At 43.7% G+C, this 26394-nt stretch overlaps 1 protein-coding gene across 1 annotated transcript; it reads right to left on the bottom strand.

Moving 5' to 3' along the window:
- Positions 1 to 344: 344 nt before the first annotated feature.
- Positions 345 to 1979, bottom strand: LOC119658000 (E3 ubiquitin-protein ligase RING1). The gene is made up of 3 exons (XM_038065220.1): positions 1549 to 1979; positions 939 to 1464; positions 345 to 873 (listed from the first exon to the last, which is right to left on the bottom strand). Exons 1-3 carry the CDS (start codon positions 1903 to 1905, stop codon positions 656 to 658), a joined length of 1101 nt encoding a protein of 366 aa, XP_037921148.1. The 5' UTR covers positions 1906 to 1979; the 3' UTR covers positions 345 to 655.
- Positions 1980 to 26394: the final 24415 nt, after the last annotated feature.

Raw genomic sequence — 26394 nt, 5'->3', positions numbered from 1 at the left:
AACTCCAGACATCCCGGTTTCGCGCCGAGGTCCACCAATTCGATATGCCTAAAAGCTGTCTGGCGTCCTGATTTACGCCATTGCTCCATCTCAGGCTGGGTCTGCCTCGTCTTCTTTTTCTACCATAGAGATTGCCCTTATAGACTTTCCGGTCTGGATCATCCTCATCCATACGGATTAAGTGACCCGCCCATTATAACCTATTGAGCCGGTTTTTATCCACAACCGGACGGTCATGTTATCGCTCATAGATTTCGCCGTTATTTAGGCTACGGAATCGTCCATCCTCATGTAGGGGGCCAACAATTCTTCGGAGATGTGGGCCATCGGAATAAAAATCACAATTATCTGATTAAATATAGACATTTATTACCTCGCACTTCACAGTCGAAGTGCACACTTAACCCTAAATCTACTTCCTAAACTGAGTCGCTTCGAATAAAAGGATAATTCGGAAACCAAGCAAGACGAAGCCCTCTACCTTCCTTACAAGTAAAGATGAACGAATTAAATCAACTGAAACGCTAACACTACATTCGCATGACGATGAGAGAACAGAATCCAGTGAAGATTCACGAAGGCGAATGAGAATGACGAAGAACGAAGAGGATTCGATCGCTCACTCCCTTGTCTCCAGAGAGTGGTTCTACGTTCCCTAGGACTTCTTCCACGAGTAGAACATCTCCATTGGCTTGTTGACCTTCCAGAACTTCTCGCTCACCTGCTGCAAGGTCTGATTGCCGTTCAGGATGACGAGCTGTCCGGGCTGCGGGGCTATGTAGATGCAGAAGCTCAGGACGCGGTAGTCGGCCGGGGGCTCAGTATCGAGATCGAGGGTGAGGCGAGTGGCCAAATACTTGCTGAGGTGGTCAACTGCAGGGAAAATGGAAAGAGAAAGTTACTTCCGAGTATATGAAGGTTGTCTTTAAGGAGCTTACTTGTTGCGTTGGCTGTGGTTTTAATGTACCGCACAGAGTTCTCCTTGAGCGCTTTGATGAGTTGGTTATCGCCCGCCATTTCAGTGGGATGCGGTTTGAAAATCAGCTCGATTTCGTCGTTTATGCCCAGCTCGGAGTTTCCCTCGCCTTCTGTGTCGATGTTGGAGTCGCCCTCGGTCCGACAATCCATTTCGCTGTTACTCTCGGACTCTTCCGAGCGTTCAGAGGTAAAAACCGAGGTCGCGCGCTTAGGTTTGCTGCTGCTGCTCACGTTTGAGGGCACTGGCGAGGGCGTGCTCCGAACCGACGGCGGATTCGAGTTCTGCTGTCTGTCGTCGCGGGAGTCAGTCCCATTGTTGTGCGAGGCTGAACTCGAGCTGGCATGGTTAGAGTTCTGTTGGTCACTTTCAGTGCCCCGTCTGTAGCGCCCGGGGCGGTTTTGAGATTGCAATTTGATGCCTTCGTTAATGGAATTGACGAGCGCCTGTTGAGACTGGGTTTGGTTGAATTTGGCGAGAACCCGTTCCTATGAGTGAAAGTACATTTTAAGTTGTTTTCTCTCAAACTAGAAAGCTATCTTTTGCAAGTACAAATTTATCTCTCCACCCACCTGAATTGCCTCATACTCTTCGCGGCTGGGATAGATTTTCGATATCAACAGATCGAAATTCGGATCAGGGCGCAAGGAGCGCTTGGAGACGAGTTTCTTGCGGCAAGTGGGGCACTCCTTGTTGCCGGATCGCAGGGCGGTAATGATGCATTCAGAGCAGAACCGATGCAGGCATTCCTTCGTGGTCATCGTCCGCTTGAGCATGTCGAGGCAAATGGGGCACATCAGCTCGCTGTGTAGGCTCCGCGGCGATACTGCGATCTCTGTGTTATCGGTTATCACTTCCTGGGGTTTGCGTTGTAGCTCGTACAACGACAGGTCCCAGGTTTTGTTCTGTGGCGGCTCTAGCGAAGTCATTTTCACCCAACTTCGATGGAAACCTCGCGAAACAAACACAAAATGTTCGCAACAGTGAAATGTCAAGTATTCACTAGTGACAGCGGGAGTAGGGGTGGGTTGGTGTTATTGCATATCTGAAGAAATTTCTGCAGATGTTTATGTGAAGCTATAGATGGCGCCGCGTGTTAGTGACGTACAAAGACGTTAAATTTTCACCACCCAATAGAAACGAAATCTTTTATTGTTGTAACCGAGCTGGTAGTTTTTGGGAAAATAAAAGAAGGAAGAACATTTCATTCTTTTGCCAAAAACATGTCTATATACTTCGAGAAATTTATGTTTTGATGAAAGTCGCTCACTTTCATCACCCTCTAGTTTGCAACTGCACTCAATACATTTACAAAAAAGGACGAACATAAAAAACGTAAGTTTTTGATACCTTGACTAGCTTTTGGGATATCGACATTTGAAATTCCCCTTTTTTGGCATATTTATAAATGGTATAAACGAATTGCAGGATAAACTGATGCGGAATATAACTCTCTGGGGGCCAAACTATTTGTGGACCTCCAAGAGCCAAGCCTCTCGTCCAACAAGACCGTGGGTGGTGGTAGCCACACCCTGCACGACGTGATCCTACTATTAACAAAAAGCTACATTTAAAGATTGAGGAGCCGAAAACACTTCCTTCAAATCCAACGGATGGTGGCCTTGCATGTTCCGTTCAAACTGTTCAGTGCGTTTCTGTACTGTCCCGTAGCCTGGAGGATGTCGCCGCTTAGTATAAGGCCTTAATGGCCGCTTCGCTGCCGGTCAGATTGGATATGTTATGCTAGGGGTGTGGAGCATGCCTCGCGTGATTCTTTGATTCTTTGGCCTGATTTAAAGCTTGCCACAATAAAGCCGTACGTTAGGATGGAATGCAGCACAGATGTGCCATCCTCGCCCGGAGGCCCCCAAGGCTATGCAGCCCTTCTTAATCCGCAGTTCTATGTTTAATCTCCAGTTTAGCTTTGGATTCAGAATTACCCAAATACTTAATATTGGAGGAAAGAACCAAACTTTATGTATTCAGCCGCGCGGGGTGGAATTCGGGTACTCATGTCTGGGAGGGAAATAGCGTTAGTTTCGTTTTGGTAGGATTTATGCCGAGTCCGCATTTTGCGGCTCACAGGCACACCTTCCCCAAAGCTCCTGCAATTTTGTCATCCACAATGGAGAGAAACATCCCTGAGACCAATATCACCAAGTCGTAAGCATACGCCACTATTAACCAGAACACTGGAGAGATGACGTCAGTCAGGCGCGTGCCTCTATTGACAGCTCTGATCAAGTGGCTACCTCCCAAACCCGACTGTATTGTCCTAGTTTTTAGCATGGACATTCAATCCAATGCTGGTTACGGCTTCCCTGATGGCGTTGGTCCTAACGTGGTTGGATGCTCCCTCTATATCCAAGAAGGCAGCTAGTGTATACTGCTTCTACTGTGGTGACCACTCAACCGAGCCAATTATCTCGTGGTTTCTGTTGATTTCCCTTTGACATAGGCAGAGAAAGGCGTTCTCTCCATAATCGTATTTAAGTGGAAGTCCAGGACGCGCTGCAGGGTCTTCGACACGAAAAAAGTGAGGCTGATTAGTCGAAAGTCCTTCGTGGACTCTTGACCGTGCCTGCCCGCTTTCAGTATGAAAACCACTTGTACGGGTCTCCAACACTGTGATGCGTATCCCAAAGAAATGCAGTTCCGGCAAATCTCCAAAAGCTTTGGTACAACCCTTTACTGTTGCTTCTAAAGCATGACTGTCATTATGCCATCTGGCCCCGGAGATTTATATGCGGAGAAGTCAGCCAATCTTATCCTCGGTAATTACCAATTTGATAGTCTTGTACGGTTGGGGCGGCTGCATGCCCTCTAAACAAAGCTCTGGCTCATGAACACTGGCAGGAAATTGCGTCTGAACTAGCAACTCTAGGGTTTCACCAAAAGATTCCGTCCAGGAGCCTGCCAACTTTTGTAGAAACAATGAGTTTCTATGTTTCTAGGGCAGAATCTTACTGAGGGTCCCAGATTTGCTGGTGCTTTCGATCTTCTTACAATAATCAAATCAAGACCGCCTCTTGGTAGCGTTGATGACCGACTTGTACTTTTTCAGGCAGTCCTTGTATAGCTGCCCATACTTACGCCTGTATTAGATTTTGAAGATTTTTGTCTTCTTGCCCGAGACTTTAAAGGTGGTTTGGACCTTTGACTCCAGTTTGTCTGTCGTGCCAATCTTACCGATCTGCGTACCGGAAAGTTTGTTCTAGATAATTTGACCAAATTGCCTTCAGCCGATACTCTGGGGTTCCTGAAAGGTTTGGAGACCTCTGCAGCGAGATCTGGATTGAAAAGTATCCATCTATCATCGGAGAAGCATCTCTGGTCAGACACTCTCCAGTTCTCTACCCTAAGAGTCCCATTGTCGGCAACCAGTTGCGAGCGACCTGCCTCCTGGAGATCTCGTTGTAGATGATCTTTCACAAGCGTCGCTGATCTTAGCGATGCACGAACCGAGAAAGTGTTTTCGTTCGACCTCGTTTTGAGATCCCTTGAGGGCGGTGGGCTTCACCTTCCGCTCGTCTATTCAGCGTTTGCTGCTATATTCCTCAACAATCGCCTGGTTAAATACCACTAAATGCGAAGTCCTTCTCATTCCACTCGTTGACAGTACTGACCTGCTTATTCTTAGCAATCTTGCTGAGAATATGCGTGAACTTCTGGTACCGGCTCTTGAGCAGGACTCCAGTGGACTTCAACTTGTTAGCTGGTTTTCGGTAACCGACCAACCCACATGTCAGTACTTGCTTTTGAGAGGGCCCACGACGACGACGGTTTCGGATGAGGAGTATTATGGCTGATACTCGCTTCACTCAGCTTGACGGCAGTGGATTTCAAGCTGGAAACCATTAGTTTTTTTTTAAGGAGGTGGAAAATTTCAACAGGTTTTGGCCTGATCACGCCACTAAAACTACCTCCGACTCTCCCCCCCTCTCCTACTCTGTGGAACCACATTTAGGTATAACATCAAGGGGTGGAGTTAGCTTACTTTAGCTAGCTATCCTTAGTCTACCCGTGGGGTTCGTAATCGCGCCTTCCTCACTTCTTCTGCTTTTCGAAGTTTATCTTGGATTGCTGCGATCATGGAATTGTTAGCTACCAGTCTCCGTACATTTTCTGGTGATAGTATTTCACCTAGAGTTTCCTCTAGGTTCCTCCTTTCTTCTACGAACCTAGGACATTAGAAAAATACGTACGCTTCGTCCTCCGATACCCCGTCGCAGTTTGGATAATTAGATCAAGTGTGCAGTTTAAACCTGTTCAGGTATTAAAGGTATCCTCTATGGCCTACGATAAAGGAGATATAACCCTGGTGTTATAAATGTTCATCATCTCGGTTGCCAGGATGTCAATCAGCATCATTCTCGACATAATGAACGCTGCATCTTCTGAGATGGTCCTGAAGGTTGTTCTTCGGTATACCGCACTCAATTAGGTGCATTGCCTAAAACATGCAGTGCTTTCCCTAAACTGGTACTACATACAGTAAGAACTCACAACCCTGGCTACGAGCAGCCTGCAAGTATGCCGCGGTCGTTCTACGTTAAGCATCATCCTTGTCAGAGCCATACTCGAGGTGGATGCTTTTTTCAAGTAAACTCTATGTGTTGCTTAAAATTGAGTTTTTCGTCTATAATCGCTGCCAAGTATTTGATGGCTGGTTTGGAAGTGATGATACAATTCCTAATTCAAATACAGGCGTAATTTCTCTTGCGGCGCTTAGTCATGAGGATCGCTTCCGTTCTTTCCTCTGCGAGTGCCAGCCCACCACTCTATAACCAATCCTTAACCGTACTAACTGTTTCGCTTGAGTAAAATCCAGCATTTTCGAAATACTCTGCGACCACTACCAGTGCTATGTCGTAGGCGTAACCCACCACGGTGGCCTCTTTCGACACCGGAAGGCTAAGTATATCGTTGTACATGATGTTCCCCAGAACAGAGTGGTACACACTCGGAGACAATGTACTACTTGGGTTGCGTCCGCTCTTGCAAGTAGCTATCGACAATAGCAGCGAGGTAGGTGGGAACACCAATCGTCGCTAGAAACTTTCGTCTGCTGTCTCGTTCGGGGAGGTCCTTGCGCTTGATTTCATAGCCGTGCTACTGCTGGCGCCGATTGCACTGTCCTCAACGGCTACTGTCTCCTCGCTGGAAGCTAACACCTCGTCCTCCTGACGCGTCTGACCTTACCACCTTTTTCTATCCTCTGTTTTTTTAATTTCTTATTTGAGTCCAGGTCTTGAGCCCACGAGTAGTCGGGAAAGAATATCTACCCTGCCAAGCCCGGTCATCATGGTGAGGGTCTTATTTGAAACTCATGGTCCTCCAAGAGGGAGAAAACCCCCGGTTAGTTTAGGGGTGAAGATAGGAGCTAGGAGGTCCGTGACAAAAAACATTTCACTGGCTATACTGCCGAAAGTATATCCGAAGCAAATATTCACAGGAACACAGGAACAGGAGGACCTTATTCGAGGTTGTGTTCACCAGCACAGACTTTCGACCAGGTCTTATACTAATAGACTGCGCAATGGAGGACACTGTGGACTGGCTTAGTTCTCAGTGAAATCCGCAACAAGATGAAGCCCGAAGACAGTGCAGCAGAAATCGAGAGAGAAGCACAGTAAAATCGAACATCGAAATTTTCAGGCCAACTGTTATGTTGGTATCGCTGGCCCCTTAGAAGAATAACCGGCGTGGTTTAGGTGTTGCAAGACTTAAAATTTTAAATTTCAACAAATATATCTGCGAAGAAATGCTAATTATTTTGGTAGGACATTGACCTTTAGACTGGAAATTTAAATCAATTAGGCTTTATTAAACATTCCGCTGAATCGGTCATATATTCTTCTCCATGAATGGTTCCTTTGTGGGAACTGTACGGTTTTATAGAATTTACCTTGAATACCGTACCATCCATGGAAAGTATTATAATTTATGAATATGGACCGTAATTATAGCAATAAAACCATAGGAAATCGACACGCTCATCGCTCCTAAAACGTGTAGACAGAAGTATGCGTTCTGATATTACCATTTTACGATGTCATAAGAATTGCGTGCAACAGCTCAATCCTTTGCCACTATCTCATCTCCGCTATTCGCCCACGAATCCCAGGCAGGAATTACATGAAATTTGGTTTACAAATTGGAACCTCATTACGTACTATCTCAGCACTATGAAAACACGCTGCTCGCACAACAATATAATTACACAGTGGGTCCATGGGCACTGCTCCTCAGGAGTACGGTGCAGTGCAATTGTTATAACAATTTCGCAATTGTTATCTCATTTCGAATGCACTTGGGTGCAGTGGTAACAGGAGAATCCATCGATGGACAGCCTGCCAAATGCCTGATGCACACAGCATGCCGTGGCCCATTCAATCACGATCTCTAACGGTTCCCGTGCATTCGTGCATCACGACCTTTAATCGAAGGAACAATAAAAATCCACTTTTATAGGGCGAGTGCAGCAGGCATGACGCCAGCCTCCGAAGATCCACTGCGGAGCGGTGCAATTGAGCAAATCTGAATGGGAATAAGGAAAAAGAGCGTGTTGCAGCCACACTATCATCGGTTTCAGAAACCACAAGACCGGGAGTGCCTAATTACTCGGCACCACAAACTTTATTGGAAGGTTCATTAATGAAATTACATATTGTTCACGAGCAGTGCGCATCTCTAGTGAAGCGAGCAGGAGGAACGGAATTTAGATATGTTATGTTTTTATGGCCCAAAAGATAGCTTTGACTAATGATGTTTTGTGCTGAGGCGAAAAGTGAGGAGCAAAAAAGCTAACAAGCCATATGAGACAGTATCTTTTGGAGCGGGGTTAAAATTCTATCTCTACTGGAAAGCTCCGCTAATATATACAATGAAAGGAAATGAAGTAAGCTTACATTCTGACAAACGCGAAAATGATATACATACTTCCTATTATCAATTAAAAGGATACAGACTGAATAATTGATTTTTAAACTGTTTTTTCAATTTCAGAATTTCCATGTCGTAATATTCTTGATAAAAGTTGAATTTTCAAGGGGTGTGTGTGTGTTTGAGGTGGGGGAGGGGCAAAGCCTCTGAGCACTCAGACCTTAGTGGTCCATTGTACTTGATACCCCCATCTAACGGAATATCCCGGATTCATTTATGTATCGCAGGATTTCCGTTAGTGGATGTGATGCTATCCGCTGTAGTTGGAGCACATCAGCACCAAAAATCTGATGTCTGATGCGTCCGTAAGCAGGGCACTCACATAGAAAATGTTCCGTGGATTCCGCTTTCTCATTACAGGATGGACACGTATCATTTTGGATAATTCCTATTCTGAACATATGTCCAGCTAGTGAATTATGACCAGTCAAAATGCCCACAATACTTCCAAGTTCGACAGCATAAACTTTGCTGTATGTTTGTTTGGTTCTGACAGGAAGAGTTTGGTCTGTCTAGCAGCATTAAGGCTTCGCCACCTGTCATTATGGGAAGCTTGTTCCCAGTTTTTGATAGCAGCATCAGCCAATGCTACCGACACCCCAATTGTTGGTTCCGGTCCGGGCATGGGGAAAGTTGAAGCCTCTTTTGCTAACGCATACGAAATTTCATTGCCCTCTACTCCACAATGACCAGGTACCCAGAATAAATCCACCATATTGAATCTGGAACAGCGAAAACTCTCCTATTTCACCTTAACCTCTTTACCTCTACATGATTGTTCTAAAGAAGCTTCTTGTCTAGAATAACTCCCAGATATTTCACTTCTTCGGAGAGTTATAAAGGGGTAGGGGCGGTCATTTCCCTTAAAACGTGTATTTTTATATTATCACGGAGTAGGAGTGGATGCCAGCCTCCTCCTCCCTTTAAAAAGTTATGGCGTTGCAAATGAGTCTATTCTAATATTTTGTCAGACTCTTTCCTCGTCTAAACATCTACAGTGGTCACTATTTCATAAAAAGTTATAACGCCTCTGAAGTTTACAAGAGAGGTCTTCAGCATATGCTACAGAAGCAAATACTGGCAACCATACAGGGATTGCCTGAATAGCTAGAAGTCAGTCAGCATGATTGACATTGAAAGCACCTATGATTCTGGGAGGCTCTGTGAGATTCTGACTAAGGAACATAAGTGCTCATCCTTTCTTGAAAAGTCGGGGACCTTTTGAATGGAATACTTTTATGAAACCCTGGAGCTGGTAGTCCAGCTAGCGAGGATGACTTTGACTCAAACCTTTGATTCAAGGTTAGGTCGTCTGAGATTATCGTCGAGAAATAGAAAGCAAGGGTTGTGCCGTGGCTTGTAGATAATTTCGGAAACTGTATTTCACTTGAATATGTACCACACGGCGATACATGAGTAGGTCGTTTATATACGAAAAGTTGTAGGCACGGACATGAGTCCGCGTACGACTTTCGGTAAATCAGTATCACTCCATGGAAGACTCTAGAGCGCGCCCTCAATATTCATTTAAGGACGATCATGGAAATATCACGTTTCTCTGAATCTCAAAACAATAATATGAAAGGAAAATCCACAATTTTTGTAAGTAAATTAAGTTTTCGGCCGAGCATGATTCTATGTAGGTACACAGTCATGGTTCGTCCCATCCTGGTGGAATGGTTCTATTGTATAGTGGCGCAGGCACGAAATAGCTTATAGAACCAAGTTTAACAGAATTCGAAGAATTGCGTGTGTAGATGCTACTGGGGTTCAGTGCTCCCCACAAGTGCCGTCCATATACTCCTGCACTCTCTCCCTTTAGACCTCCACATTAAATATGCTGTCACATGCAGTGCTGTCAGCTACGAAGCCCTACGGCCGTAGAGGTAGCATCCAAGGAGAGATATCTCAAAATCTCTTTGAATTCCCTATGATTAAACATACAAGAAGAGTTTTAAAAGGAATTTTGTTGTGGTCTTTCCCACCATGAGAAAGTGGGAGACTAGCGACGTGATGTAAAGTTACGAGACTGTATTCGTCACCGATGGATCAAAGACAGTCTGCGGAGTCGGTATGGCTCCCAGAAGCCAAGCCTCTCGTCTACCAACATCGTTAGTGAGTAATGACAGCGACACTCTGCAGGGGGTGGCCTACTATAAACAAAACGCTACGGATCAAGATTGAAGGGTCGAAAAACACCTCCCCAATCCAGGGGGAATAGTGCTTATTAAACAGTTTGCAGTTGGGGATAACTAAGTGTATTTGAACGGAGCCTCACTGACACCTATTCGCTTTAGTGAGCATGCTTGGACTTACCCCTCCTCCCTCCTAACCCCCATATTCATGGAATTCAAGTGAATACAATTGTATTAAAGAAAAGTATTAAAAAATCGAAAAACAGATGAGCGGGAACCCATACTGCGCACAAACTTGCCTATCAGGTGGGGGCACGTTAGAGTTGATTAGAGGCTCACGAGTGCTAGATGAAGTCTCACTCACAGATCACGGTTACTTAGAATTTAGTCTGACTAGTGCAGGCGAACAGTCTGTAATACAAAGACGGAATCCTAGGAAAACAGATTGAACGAAGTTCAATGAACTTCTTGACGACAAAGTATAGTTCCCTAGGAGACTAAGGAATCCTTAACGATAGAAAATCAATTGGGAACTCTGAATCGCACACTTTTAGAGTGCTTTGAAAAGGCTTGTGATATTTTCCGGAGCCAACGCGATAAAATAGTTGGTGGAATCGGGAACTGTGAAGACTCAGGAAATCAACCAGACGAATTTTAAATCATGCTTGCAAAAGCAATAAAGACGAAGACTGGCTAAACTTCCGAAACTCACAGCGTGAATATAAGAGGCTCGTAAAACGTTCGAAACGAGACTCTTTTAGAGTATACTGTGAGGAACTGGAACGTGAAAGAGAGACTTCCATTTCACGAACTCAAGGGTTGAGTCTATACAGACTCTCTTGGAAGTACACTGCCCGAAGTGGGAGGAAGAGACTTTCGGTTTCTGCAAACCATTCCCAACACGAAGGTATTGCAAGCGGAATGGGGACACTGCAATTCCCAATGAAAACGCGAGAGTTGCTATACTATCATTTGGACACTTTAGAGCACCTGCCATGGATGTCATCTACCTAGCGATACTAAAGGAGGGAATAGAGCACTTAGAGCGACTTCTAAGAAATATGGATGTCTTGCTCTGGGCTACGTGCCTTATTCTTGGCAGAAGGTGGTCTTCATGCCTGAGCCTGACTATTCAAATCAAAAGAATTTCAGTCAAATCAGCTTTTCGCTGAAATGTTTGAAAAGATTGGTTGAGCATCACATTCGCGGGAAGGCGCTAAGGTCGCACCCACTAAATGATAAACAACACGCTTACCAACATGGAAAGTCCTGTGAGTCTACACTTCACTCTTTGGGTTTATAGATAGAGGACGCAACTCTAAAAGGCGAGTACGTGATGGGGATGTTCGTGGGCATTGAAGGGGCGTTTGACTGTGCGTCCTTCCAGAGAGCATGGTGTTGATGAAACTTTAATTAAGTCGATATACGCTATGCTAACGCAGGAATTGCTATGTGCTGAAGTGGGTATTGATCGCTACCTAACAACGGAAGCGACAAAAGGCTGCCCTCAAGGAGATGTGCTGATCGACTCACTACTATTTGAAGTCCAAAATCTCCAATACACGCTCAAGCTAATGCGGATGACGTGGCTGTGCTAGGAGAAAACTGAATGCTCTCTTGCCTTCCAGAGATGAAGGGTACAACGCTGCAATTCTTCGAATAAGTGAAATACCTGGGAGTTATGGTATTCTAGACAAAAAGCTTCTTTGAAACAAACATGTAAAGGTTAAGATGAAACGAGCTCTCACAGCTTATGGGCTGTGTAGGGGGACCTTTGCCTCGACATGGGAACTTAGTCCTCAAGTAGTAATGTGGATATATTTTACTATCATTAGGCCGATGTTCGCTTATGCATCCGTAGGATGGTGGGTTAAAGTAAAATAAAAGTGGTTTCACTGTAAACACTGCGAAGAACTGTGTGTTTGGGTATCACTGGTGCCACGAGCACGACATACGGCGCAACTCTGGATGCATTACTCAATTTGCAGACTTTGGATTTGTTTATTCAGAGCACTGTAATGAGGGCAGTTCAGAATAATTCGATTAGGTCACTGAGGAAACAATGGACATGGGGGTATAGAGTGCATTGGAAGAGTTACTGGGAGAACTGAATCCAATTTTCGCAATGCCTTCTGATTCTCGGACTCCCATACATTTGTTTGGTAGAAGATATGAAGTTATTTTGAAACGAAGAGAAAACTTGGACGAACCAGAAGAATGCATGTCAGGATATATTGACATATTCTACACGGATGGCTCAAAAACAGAACAGGATTCTGGAGCAGGAGTCTACCTCTCGAATAAAAGCGAGAAGTGGGGATTTCCCTTGGAACAATGTACAACGGTCTTTCAGGCTGAAGTGCATGCGATCCTAAGGGCTGCAACCTGGATGATTGACGAGCGATTGGAGGGCAGGGGCACCGCAATTTGTAGCGATAGTCAAGCTGCATTGAGGACGTTGAGCAGTCCTTTGATCACTTCAAAAATCGTTCAGGAATGTAGAAATCGATTGAACTATGAAGATTAAATAATGCTGAGATAAAAAACTGGGGACAAGTTACTCATAAAGACAGATGGCTGATTCTTAATGCTGCTAATCACACCAAACTTTTCCTATCAGAGCCAAACAAACATATTGCAAAGTTTATCCTGTCGAACAGCAGGAAGACTTTGAGAAGTATTGTAGGCATTCTGATTGGCCATAATTCATTAGTTGGACATATGTTCAGAATAGGAACTCTCCAATATTATACGTGTCCACCCTGTAATGAGGAAGTGGAATCCACGGAACATTTTCTATGTGAGCGCTTTACCGATCGATGCATCAGATATCAGATTTTCGGTGCTGCTGCTTCACGTCCACTAACGGAAATCCTGCGATACATAAACGAATGCAGGATATTCTGTTAGATGGGGGAATCGAGTACAATGGACCATTATGGTGTGAGTGCTCAGAGGCTTTGGCTCTCCTCCGCCGCAAACACACACACACAGGCAAATATTTTTCAAGTGGCGTAGATGCTAAATGGTATCTGCGGTATCCGAAGGAAGACCTAAAAAGGCTTAGCATAGACCTAAGTCTTCAGCATCAAAGACAAGGAAGTGCATAGCAGCGGAAATCAACCCACAAGAGGGAAGTGCTCACAAGCCATCTCGAGCCCAAGAAAGGGAAAATCTCTGGTATGAAGCCAGGAGACAGGATAAATAAAGAGCATTCATGTCACCATACTGACGAAAGTATTTAGGGAGCAAATACTCACTCGTAAAGAGCAGGAAATAATTGAAGATCTCATTATCATGGGGATGTGTGAGGGATGGAATAAGGAGTTCGTGTTTATCGGCATACGCTTTCAAACAGGTCTTATCCTGTTAGATTGCGTGACAGAAGGCATGGCGGACTGGTTTTGGACTATAGTCCCTAAAACGCCAGGCTGGAAGAAAACATAACTGTTGACATTTACTGGTACTGATATATCAGGGCACACATGTTGGCGATTGAGACAGGGAAGCTTCTACGCCTCTTCATCACCCAAACCATGGAGACCTGTGGACGTGTACAAGGAGAAACCAAGGAAGTATACTTGGGACGACACATCGGGTGGAAACTCTACTGAGGCCCCCAAGGAATTGCGGAGGCCAAAGAGGCTGAGAGCGTACGACGAGCAGGGAAGTGGACCAGTTGGCCACAGAAGAGCAGAAGCTGAACGACCTTGACCTAGACCATCTAGGGCGTAAGTCGGATAGCGAAACACAAGGAAGTGCCCGGTCGGAGGAGTACAATATTCTGACATTGGTGTGTGGTTGAGGTGCGATACATATGTACATTTATAAGGGAAGGACTAATTTCCATCTGAAGCTTTACAGTCCATTCAGGGTAAGTTTGTCTAACTCTGAAGAGGAACAGGAAGTAGTTCAGTAGGTTTCGAATTCTCTCAATGCATTTATCATGATTGAATACCATCTTTTTGAAATTGATTGCAGTCCATCTTCCCGACCCTGCTAAATGCGTTTTTATCAAAAACCTAACGGGAAGTTTACTTGACTTGGGCATTTATAATGACACTGCCTGCATATCCGTACGAAACCACAACACAACATCCATCCATCTTCATTACAATGAAAACACATCAAAACAAATCTATTCAACACTTGGTGGAAATAAGCCCATTCCAAAAAAAGAATGTCCAAGCGTGGAAAGCAGCGGCTGCGGTGAATGGATGCTGCCACAAGAGCATCTCCATGAGATTACCATCATTCAAGTGATACAAGAAGCTGTTGTAAGAAATGAGAGAACAAAAAGCTGATGTGCCATTGGGCACGTGATGATCACCGCGTTGATGGAGTCTTGCGCGATCAATACCATGGTCTGGTTGACGGTGTCGTCAGGGAAAAAACCTGGTCACAACTTACAAATCGCATACCCTCGGCACGGCTCCCTTGGCAGTAATCGCTAAAGATTAGTTTCCTTGTTTACGTATTGCATTATTCATTCAGCTACGGACTGCGGTGGAATCAATCCGGTGCCGGATAGACGAGTATGTTTCCAGAGAATAGTTGCCAAATATGGCACATATGCCTAAAACTGGTCATTTGGTGTACATGTTGCACTTCAATTGTGACAACAATTAGTTGCTTCCGCAATATGTAGTGCGATGGCTAATCAGCCTTCTGAGACCAGTGACACTTGACACAGTACATACCATTCTGCGGTTGCCGTTTTTTGAAGGAGATTTTCTCAGGAGGTCTGCACAAGCATCTCCTTCAAATTAACATAAAATGCACAGAATCGCTGGAAGGGCAACTGATGTTGGATGTTTCCATTAAAAGCTACACGAGTACAGTCATTAGAAAATTATATGTAATTGCCATAAACAATGATCGGAATTTGATCCGCTGCGGCTGCGGGAAATGGACATGGTTGATGGGGGCTTGTTCTTCAGCCAGCCAATATGAAATTGGTAATGTTGGAAAACACTCACTCGGATGTAGGCATATTATTCTCCTAATGTCATATGGTACTAGCTATGTGGGCCAGGCGTCACATAAACCTCATTCGGGAAATTCTGTTAAACAAATCTCTATATCTATCGTGCTCAATTCAACGGACGCAGACTATCGCTTGTTTAATAGATACTCCTACCAGAAGATGAAATGGCGAATATCTGATTTGATAGATGAGCTTATTTGCTGCAACTCCTACTCATGGTAACTGTGGGAATGCCGCTGGATCGATATTTGATAGTCCATAATCATTTATAGTGACACTGATTACTATTATTGGCGGAGAAAATAAGCATCTTCCGTAATAAAATTATTGGACAAACGAGTCTTCAATTTATTGTTGAATTCTCATGTGGCTTGACATGGCGCATTATAGGAATTACCATTCCAACTTAAAAGTTGGAGCTGAGATTTTGGTCAGATGCATTCACTTTGATGATTATGCCTGATCAAATTCATTTTGATGGTAATTAGTTTGATGAAGATTGCTGGGCGGATATCTGCTAAGACGAGAAGATATTCCTCTAGTTCCTCTCCTCCTTCTCTAGTTTTAGTTTTATTTCACAGAGCAGATCATATATTCATCATCATCAACCGGTATCCGGTCTAGGCTTGCCTTAATAAGGCACTCTAGACATCCCCGTTTTGCGCCGAGGTCCACCAATTTGGCATCCGTAAAAGCTGCCTAGCCTCTTGGCCTACGTCATCACCATATTGCCCATGTAGACTAGATTACAAGAAGTAAAAGCGTTAATGATAGAAAGTAGTCTGGACCGTCAATTATAGGATTTGGTCTTGACACTGAAGTGATCTGCGGCTTGAACGGATTGCTTGAGATATTGTGGGTGGGTTAGCTTGACAAATTTCTCTTATCTGAGCGTTTTGTGCTTCATTCATTTAATCTTTCAAGCATTTCAAATTTTACATTGTGATAATGTTCTGTGGTTTTCATTTGCAATGAATCAAATTTTCAGTTCAGCGTAAACTTCTGTTTTTTTCTGTGGTTGTGCCAAAAGGTCTGAAATGTTTAATAGACCTCCCCACAGCCTCCTCGAGCCTGGCTAGCAAATACTTTTCAATGCTGAACGGCGGATTGATGTGGTGAATATTCGCCTATTTCTGTCTATGATTTAGCTCTGTCTTTTTGGTTTTTTGTTAGTCAAAATGAACTTTCTAGGCCTCTCATTTACAACATTGGTTGTAGAAACTCGTGACGAGCTGCTCTCGGTTGTCTTTATACACAAGATCATCCACAGAGAATGAATTCTAATGAATTTTCTTGAAGTCAATAAAGGGTAGTTCACTATGATCTATTATATATAAATGTTATTAATACAGAAGAATCTCGACCAGATGGCATGTTGGTGTTTACCGATACAGCTTCTGAGATGCTTTCGAAAGTCTCCAGGAATTGCTTTAACTATCACCTCCATTTTCTCCCTCCAGCGCAACAGTTCTCTTTCGGAAGGTTAAGAAACATCCTTTTCTTGCGAAGCTCGAAGAAGATCGATGCTTTTTGGGAAACGATTTTCAAGTCAGTCCCTGTCCGCTTAAGCCACTTTCAGATATCTTCAACGAACTTCGCAAAGTGATGAGCCCGACCATTTGAACCGCCTTCTCCGTAAGATCGTCTTTCCAAGAACTGTTCCAAAATCCAGCAATAGATGGAGTTACTGTATGGGCTATTGTCATATGCTGCTGAACAATATGTTTCCCCTCGAAATTGCTGCCCTTGGATATTGGTGTTCAAATAACAGATTAGGTATGACAATGTATGGAGTTGATGTAACACATTAGGTATGGTAATATATCGAGTTGATGTTGGTCATTTACCTTAGTCACGACTGACCGTAGTCATCTCTGAAATTGCACACTTACTAGAAAACGAGTTAGACTTAATCACCAATTCCTGTTTCTAGGCACAAGTTGTGGTCACCAAGCTGTTGAAATGCCCCATTCGTAGGTAAAATTCATGCTACCTCGTCTGGCTCGTGGACCTAAAAATTTGTACCGCCTTGGCGCCTTCTTTGAGGACCTGGGTGGAACCTTTGACAACATATTTCGCTTAAATTAATCCTGCTTAAAAATTAGCCTTCCCGTTCTCTAGCATCTTCTGACAAATGAACATTTACCTCGTAGCAATTAGGATTGACGAATCGTCTTTCAGCATCTTCAATAAAATTTGGGAGAAGTGTTTTTTGCTTACAAAATCACTATCCATCATCTCATGAGCCAACATAATTTTACACTGGTGGAAAATTAGGTTTGCCCGGAGAATTTGTCTCCGGAGGATCGGCATTGTAGTATTGAACTCTGGAAAGCCTGGTAGTAGACGTGAATCCGGTGTCGAATTCTTGCTGACGCCTATTGACAGGATCTTGAGTGCGAGCTTCTTCTACAGGTTGAGAAACATCAACAACGAATATATCGGCTATAGAGGAAAAGGAGACTTCCTATAAGTAACTTCAAAAAATTCAGGAGATGCCTCCTATAAGTGACATTGTGATTGTGGTGGGTGATTGATCATAGTGGGCGCTGACAGCGTCTTGGGCAGGCATATGATGAGGAGGTTTGGCTTTGGTGACCGGAACAGCAATGTGATAGGCTTGTAGATCTCTGCAACTTTCATCACCACGTCACTGGGAGCTCTTTGTTCGAGCACAGACCCTATCATAAGGTCAGCTGGGTTTTAACTGACTGGCAACGAACATCTACTCAGACTGACAGGATTGCGCTCAGAAGTAAATTTGGCAGTTATCTTCTGGAAATTCGAAAGAAAAAACAGAGCAAACGAGGAGTTGATGTTGTCTCCAAAGGAACCCCCATCTGATGGCCGCTTACCTTCGTTTATGCCTATTATTGGGTCTAGACAACCCGGCGAAGAATATTGATGACTGGACCACCATCAAAAGTGCTTTTGTTCCTGGTGCGGAAAAGGTTCCAAAAGGGCGACACCAAACCTAGCTTCGTGCGTTAGTGTGAAGGCGGATCGATGAACATAAGTTGGGTTTGTGCAGCGAGCGGCGATGAACGTGATGAACTGATACTTGGTTATTGTGATAAAGTACGAGAGTGACCACGTGCTTATTGAACGCCTCCCCTCTCAGCTTTGGTCAGAACATATAGCGGGGCCAATATAGACTTGGATCACGATTTCGTTGGCATAGTGCTCCGGGCTTGAATTACGACATCACTTGCAATCTCCTCTGACAATCAGGTGAGAGTAAATATTAAAGCCATTCACAACACAGGCCTTCGTAACACCCATAAGGGCGCAATTGATGCCGCAATAGCCGCAGCTAGCAGATGTCCTGGAGATGACTGAACGTCACCAATGGATCATGGTAGATACAAGACCACTTTTTCAGAAGGTGGTTGTTTCCCGGTTAACAATTAAACTAGAGGTAAAATAATGAAATGGTAATGTTGTGACCCTCGTGTCATGATTCGCGGCTTGAGTGGAACTTTTGTAAAGTTGCGGGAGGATTGGCTTAAAAGATTTCCTTTATTCTAGTAGTTTTCAGTTCATTCAATTTGTTTTCTGTTTTCAAGCATAATAGGTACTCTCTCTCTCAAGTAAATAGCGCCCAATGTGGGGCCCGATATTCGTTGGTTGGTTTATTCTTGTTCCAGTGATTAGCTATAAAACTCCTTCTTGAAAGCTAGTGTTTCTTTGGTTGAGGTCGATACAAGTGAACTATTTTCCACCGAGGCAGTTGATTGGTGTTGTGCCTCTTACTTCTTCAATGACCACACCCATTTAGTTTTCTGATCTCAGGCAGGGAAGGACTAATTTCAACGTCCCGTTCCCCTGTTGATTGTATTATCTTTTACTTCACGATGAGGAATAATTTGTTTATACAACTCATTGTTTAAACACTCAGCAATCGGGTTCCTAGTCTCATACGAAGTGAACCGATGTGATATTGTAGAGCAATGCCCTTAAAGTTAGCTTGAATCGTTCAATTTAACGAGCAAAAAATAATATGAATAATTAAATTGGACTTACCATTCCACATAGGAAGTATTCTGTATTTATGACTTGACTTTTCCTATTCTATATTTGTACCGATTTCTACTTGAAATGTCACAACCAGGCGGTCGTGGTATCGCTCATAAATTCCGTGGTTATGTAGGCTACGCAATCGTCGAACTTCATGTAGGGGCCAAACATTTTTCGGAGGATTCTTCTCTCCAACGCGGCCAAGAGTTTGAAATTTTTCTTGCGAAGAACCCTCCGAGGAATACTTGATGGCTGGCAGGATCATTGTCTTGAAGAGTAAGAGCTTTGATCCTATGACGAGACGTTTTGAACGGAACAATTTTTGTAAGTTTAAATAGGCTCTTTTGGCAGCCAACAACCGTGTGCGGATTTCACCGTCGCAGCTGTTGTGATTTCCGACCCTAGATAGGAGGGCTGTGTTGTGGATGGCTTCAGTGTTCACTCTCAGCTGATTGTCATTCGAGGTGGAATTCTTTTTCGAGCCCGGCGAGCCATGTCAACGAGATAGTGATTCGAGTCTATATTGGCTCCCGTTCTGATATTTATTAGGGCTGAGAGGTGGGGGCGTTCGATTAGCACGTGGTCAATTTGGTTAATAGTGACACCATATATAATTGTGGAGCACTTTTCTCGCAAACCAGGTTCTTCCAACAACTATTTCGTGCGAGACTGCTAGTTGGATAATCCTCAATCCGCCGTTCTTCAGCCCTACTTGGCTGTTAAATTCTCCAATTGCGATGTTGATATCATACCTACAACAGGCTTCGAGGGTTTGCTCTACTGCCTCGCAGAAGGTATCCTTCTTCGATTCTGCGGTCCTTCTTCCGTACGGGCGTGAAATTTAATGATGCTTATATTTCGAAATTTGCCTCGCAAACCCAAAGTGCATACTAGTTCGCTCATGTTTTCTATTCCAAGCACATGGTTTACCGGATGGCAATTATAATATATGGTGTAGTGGCTTTTCTCCAGGAAACCAGTTCTTGTCCAGCGTATCTCTTGCGACACTATTATAGCAGTTTTTTCCTGTACAGGGAGCGAACGTTCCATGGAAAAATGCAGAAATCTTTTGTCCATTTTCGGTGCTGGGTTCGTCGTTGTGTAATCTATCCAGTCCGGCGATCTTTTCGTGGCTCCGTGCCGAACTGTTAGTCTGGTGGACCAGTTGGTAGAATTTGTCCCATCTTTGGGCGCGAGAAATTCACCTCCAAAGAATTTCCAGCGATCTCCATGTGGAGGCGGAGTTAGGGTTTGTAGTACTGTTTTTGCTGGTTCAGCAGGCGTTGCCCAGGTTTTATGTTCCATCATGTGTTCCAGATCACGTTTCGCCCATATTATCCTTGGACCGCCCACCTCCACTGATGGAAGAGCACTCACTTCCTCCTGAGAGTATGCTGCAGAGGATGGGCCTAATTATGGTGGAGGGTAGTTGGGTTCTGTCCGTGTTATCAGGTAAGCCTTTAAAGTTGCAGAAAATATTCCCGTCCCGGGTTTACCATAAGAAATATGGGCGCATACCCAAAACGAAGACTTGCTGCGTATTGTGATAGATTCGGAGGCTAGAATGTCATCATTGGCACAAGAGCATGTGCATGAGCATCATGGATGGGAATTTAAATCAGACCTGTCATTTACAAAAGAGCTAAAGGGCCATTTTAGTATAATTAAGGTCTCGAAATGCCACGGTAGGATGTGGGTCCTAAGAATTAAATTCTAATTGCGGCTAAGTGGATTTACCTAGAAGTCGATTTGATCTGGATGTGTAGATCCTATATTTCTCCGTTTAACACTAGGTAGGCACTAGTTTCAAGCTTTTTGATTCCTCATACAGTAAAATCGTTATTTTCTTAGTTCCAAACACAATCTGATAATGTCTCGTGGTTTCGCGGTTTTTTGCGCAAAAAGGACCACGGAATACCTTACATTTCGAAGAGAACAGAGAGGCGTTCAAATATGTTTCAGCTGTACGTAGGTGCGGGCGGACCTCAAAGGTGAATATCCATAATTTAACATAGCTCTTTCTTCGTGAATTTCTGTCAGCCCAAATGACCGTAGATCCAAGTCTTCAAGCGTATAATTCATTATAGAAGTTTGTGTTGTTTCGCAAACTCAGAGCCAGCAATATCACTTCCGATCCGTTTGTTAGATATAATAGTTAGATGATGCAATTTATTATGTTTAACGGGCTGCTGTCCATCGTTCACGTCGGCTATGGTCTATTGGAACCCCAGTTTGGCATCCAAATTCCTGTGTGAACGCAATAAGTATGGCGATGAACCTGATAAGAGACCCAGTTATGCTGCTGGGTGTTGTGCTGTGTGGGGTTGAATATCAAAAGCGCGCTTAAATCCTCCAATTAAAGCTGAATTAAAGGTGAATTATATGTAGATTTTCCTGGATATTAGGTGCAGAATGAGCGACAGCCTCAAAGAGCAAATCGATTTAGCTTTCCGACTCAGAATATGCTACGACTGCCAGTTTTGAAGATAACTTGCCCATTTTTGCCATAGTGAAGCACGCAGAGGAAATGAAAGCTACCAAGATCGAGGCAGTAAGCATCGTGAAGTCCTGGTTAGAAAGGGATTGTTTGGCTGAAAAAAAAATCGTAGCGTTCTTAATTATGAACCGTCAAAAAGATTTGCAAGATGCAATCTAGTGGATGCCAGTCATCAAGAAGCCTGCAATCAAATATCTGCGAGTAATAATTGCTGTCAAGCTCAGTTCTGGGGGCTCCTAGAGTATTTTTTTGTTGAGGATGCGAGGGTCTTGAGTTCGTATCCACTTGATGAAGGACCGGACCAAGCATGCAGCATTTGTAAGAATGTTGTTGAATGTCGACACTCCATTTTTGACAGGATACGGTGGTTACTATAGATTGTATCTGCTTTTTCGATGAATCACGTTACAAAATGGCTTTCAAAGAGGGAAACTTAAAAGAGATTTGGATTTAAATATTATGCAGTCATGATGCCACCCACCTACAACCTTTTATATTCTAGAAATAAGTGGTAGAGATTGCTTTTATAAGTGAGGTCATTCCTCCGGAATGGGTACCAAATTAGTATATTATATAGTTTAATCATTAAGATTTGAGGAAGATACAATTGCAGCTCACCTTCGGGTATCCTAATCAACCCAAACAATGGTATAGTAATATCCTTACCTTCTATGCACAGAGATAAGCTGCTTTCTTTGAATATTATGTGTAACACGTGCTCAGCGAATCTTTCACTGAATGCTTTACACTTACCGCCATTTGTGATCAATGATACAATATAAAATTAATGTAGTTCTACCAGTCGTTAATCGGATTTTTCTTCTGTATTTCGGAGTCTTTATCATGATTGGATTACCTAGTCTGTGCGGCAAGAGCTTTCTGCTAATCTTCTGGGTTTTATCTAATAACTAAATTCGAGAACATGCTGGGTCAATATTTTTGAAGTTGTCCGACCTGACTAAAAGCCAACAATGTTGATTAATGACGGCATTTGCAAATCTAAATCTGAACTTAGAACAGAATGCAATCAGATATGAACTTCTGGTTTTTTCGTTACATTTTTAGTAGAGTGAACGCATTGTACTGACCTGAATAGATCGGATTTTATCTTTTCCCTCATTTCTGTTCTTCAGTTCAGTTTGTCCCGTTTTGCAAATTTAAGAGGTAGAGAAAATTAGTTAGTAGATGGCACAAAGTTAACGGTTGCTGGAGCAATTTTCACCCTCTTCAATTTCCATATCTACGCATTTAATTGCAGTAGGCGCTTGAATTCAGCACTTTTCAAAGCACTTTCCTAGATGTGCTAATGTGACATGGAGCAGCTATTCCAGGTGAAACGAATATCTGGTGCGATTTTCTTCTGGAATTTCTCACGGCACGCTATCTTCTATCATCTTTCGAGACAATTGAAGAAAAGTATGTTTACCTTCTGTGTACTCGTATATCATTGTGCAGATGCTGAAAGTGTACTGTGCTGTCCACAGTCTAGATTTTACCTTTTGTCTCCGATCTTTTATTTTATTTAAGTGAGCCGGAATTCACCTGAGCTTAACTGAATGTAATCAGATAGCGTGACATGATGGCAATTACCACCGGATGGAAAGAAAAAGTTCAGGTCGTCAAACTAAGGAAAAGATGAGAAGATGGATCGTTACAATAGCGAAATATGGATTCTGAAATGATATATATTTGGTAAAAATTGTCAGTTGGTGGAGCATGAAAAGAATATATTTTGCAGCAGATCAGATTGTCTGATGCAGTTAGAGTTCCCATAAAACACAAAATGTGTTGTTAGATTGGGTATCTGCAGTTTTTGTTTGAAAAATAGGGGCATCCATACTTTCTGTAAGGAGTCTTTTCTACAGTATACACCCCACTAAAGAAGGGAACAAGTTCTTCCCGAAATATCGATATTTGCTGAATAAGAAATTACTTCTAGCGACGGAGACGAGGTTGGGTTTTAATTCCTGTTCTATTTGCTTTACTACTGTACAACTGCTGTTGCTAAGAGGAATATAAACACCTTATTAACCCTCCTTTTTGTCCATTTGATGTAGATGCACATACTTCTTCTTTCCATCTGCACATTTACATCATCATCACTAACGGTGCAGCAACCGGTATCCGGTTAGGCCTGCCTTAGTAAGGAACTCCAGAAACCCCAGTTTCGGGCCGAGGTCCATCAATTCGATATCCCTAAAAGTTGTCTGGCCTCCTGACCTATGCCATCGCTCCATCTCAGTTACGGTCTGCCTCGTTTTCTTTTTTACCATAGATATTGTCCTTATAGACTTTCCGGACTGGATCATCCTCACCCATATGAATTAGGTGACCCGCCCTCCGCAACCTGACACTGACGGCCATGATATCGCTCATATATTTTGTTCGTTATGTAAGCTACGGAATCGTCCATCCTCATATAATAATAATAATCGTTGGCGCAACAATCCAATAGGATCAGGGCCTTGAAGTGTGTTAGAGCATTTCATTCAACACCGTAACGGTATACTACATGATTACAGTACCCTGCAGGAGACAAGGTGGGCAGCATTGCGCTCATCAGAGATTATTATCCTGATTTGACTCAGATACTCATTCACAGCTGAGTCGATTGGTATCCGACGTCAAATCACGATACAAATTCCACTTCCACCAGTGAGATTTGAACCGCGACCTTCCGTGTGACAGTGTTGTGCTCTAACTCAGCTATCCGGAAATAGGGGGCCAAACATTTTTCGGAGGATTCTTCTCTCAAACATGGCCAAGAGTTCGCAATTTTTCTTGCTAAGAACCCAGGTCTTTGAGGAATACATAAGGCCTGGCAAGATTATAGTATTGTACAGCAAGAGCTTTGACCTTATGGTGAGACATACTTCTGGCGCTCCATGAATAAGGACGTCAACTCCTGGGCCAGAGAGTGCATCGCCTGCCAAAAGTGTAAGGTCACCAGGCATGTAAGAAAAGAAGTGGGCTCATTTCCTCGCATTACCAAGCGGTTCTACACCATACACCTCAACATCGTAGGACCTTTGCGAGACTCGCACGGTTACAGGTATTGCCTTACGATAATCGACAGGTTTACGCGGTGGCCTGAGGCAATACCTCTGAAGGATATTACGGCGCAATCTTGCGAAGCCCTCTTTCGAGAATGGATCCCTTGCTTTGGCGTCCCTGCAGTGAACATCACTGACCAGGGAATGCAGATCGATAAACGTAAGTAATTGAGAGCTCAGTTGATGGTTGCGGGGGTAATGAGTACTACGCGCTGGAGATCGACTTGTGCAACGTAACAAAGGGAATTCCACAATTGCGTTGGTCAGAGAAGAAGAACTTGCATCATTTTCGCATCACGAAAGAGCGTGCAGGTGACCAGGCCTGATGAGAGAGGAGTAGAAAGGTGCCCGGCCCGTAATTTTCATGGGGGTCCGGAGTAGAAATTACAACGAAAAAAGGGATAATAGGAGGCCCGCATAATAATTTTCACCCCAGGCCTTTCTTCTCTATGGTCCTGGGCGCGGAAAACTGCTCCTCTAGACAAAATCGAAGATATCTTTGTCGTCAACGGAGTTAAGTCGCAGGCTTTAGCGGTCCCCGTACAGAACTGAAATCTTTTGCAATGAGTGGGAGGAGGGGATGACCGTTAAGTTTCAGAAGAAGGGCACCTGGCTTTAGTGCGAAAACTGGAGGGGTATTTGGGTGCTTCCTACTGTCGGAAAGATATTAATTTAAATCATCCTGGATTGTATCAACGAGCATCTCTAAGGCTTGAAAGGTATGATCCTCCAGTAACGACCACATCCTTCGGATCATTACGGAATATTGTCATCGACTTTGGGAAAGTTTTCAACAGCGTGAATTGGGAGTGTGTCTAGAATGTTCTACGAGAGACACTAGCGAAACTAATAGATATTGTCAGAGCGACATATGATGGCACAAAATATCAGGCACCATATCGCGGTAGAATCCTTTAGGTGTTCGACGTCTAAGACGGATTGGAGCTTAAGAATACATTACAGTCTTCCCTGCTTGTCGTAAAAGGCGAAATAGAAATTTGTGGGCTAGCAACCTGCAAAACTTTATTGCTATGGAAACGCCAACAACGCCTTGGATAGGGACTGACTTCACAATGAAAACATTTGACAATCGAAAACAAACTATGATTGGCTTCTGGAATGTATGCACGCTCTTTGATAGCGGTATCGAGAGTTGCCAGAATGCTAGCTTTCCCCAACTCGTGCGAGAATTTCAACGATATAAGCTGGAAATTCTGGACCTAAATGAAGTAAGATGCTGCGATTCTGGAGAGTATTCCTCTCCCTCTTGTACACTTATGGCAGTGTCCTTTTGTACTTTAGAAAGCTAATTGGTAGCAGACGTGAATTCGGTATCGGGATGTTTTTGATAGCTACCGTAAGTACGCTCTCTCTTGACCTGGGAGCCGGGTTTTTGATACACTTCTCACTGCAAGATTCCGGTATCCGTTAAGGGGCGTAATAATTGTATAGTGTTAGGCACCAATATTATCATGATGGATGATCCGAATGCCAAGGGCTCTGACAATACCTTGCTTGAACATGTACTGGGAAAACATGCTCCTGGCGACTACTGCAACTTCCACCGCCTCGTCATTGGCAGCACATTGTTCGAGCACAGAGGCTGTTATAAGGTCAGTTGGGTTTTAACTGACTGACACCGAATGAGAAATCAGATTGACTACTTTGCCATCGGCAGTAGATTTAGGAGTTCTTTCCTAGATGTAGGTAACAAAAGAGGCACTCATTTCGCCCTCGAAAGAGATCGGCATATGATGGTTGTTTACGTTCACTTGCGTGGTTTG

Source organism: Hermetia illucens, chromosome 5 (genome assembly GCF_905115235.1).
Source record: "Hermetia illucens chromosome 5, iHerIll2.2.curated.20191125, whole genome shotgun sequence".
In the NCBI taxonomy this organism is placed as follows: domain Eukaryota; kingdom Metazoa; phylum Arthropoda; class Insecta; order Diptera; family Stratiomyidae; genus Hermetia; species Hermetia illucens.
The sequence above is the reverse complement of the archived record's forward strand: the minus strand, read 5'-3'. Positions and strand labels throughout refer to the sequence as shown.

Coding starts and splice junctions, on each gene's coding strand:
- LOC119658000 (XM_038065220.1), bottom strand. CDS start 1,905: ATGACTTCGCTAGAGCCGCCACAGAACAAAACCTGGGACCTGTCGTTG. Junction 1,465..1,548: donor AAGAGTATGAGGCAATTCAG/GTGGGTGGAGAG, acceptor TTTCACTCATAG/GAACGGGTTCTCGCCAAATT. Junction 874..938: donor AACCACAGCCAACGCAACAA/GTAAGCTCCTTA, acceptor TTTTCCCTGCAG/TTGACCACCTCAGCAAGTAT.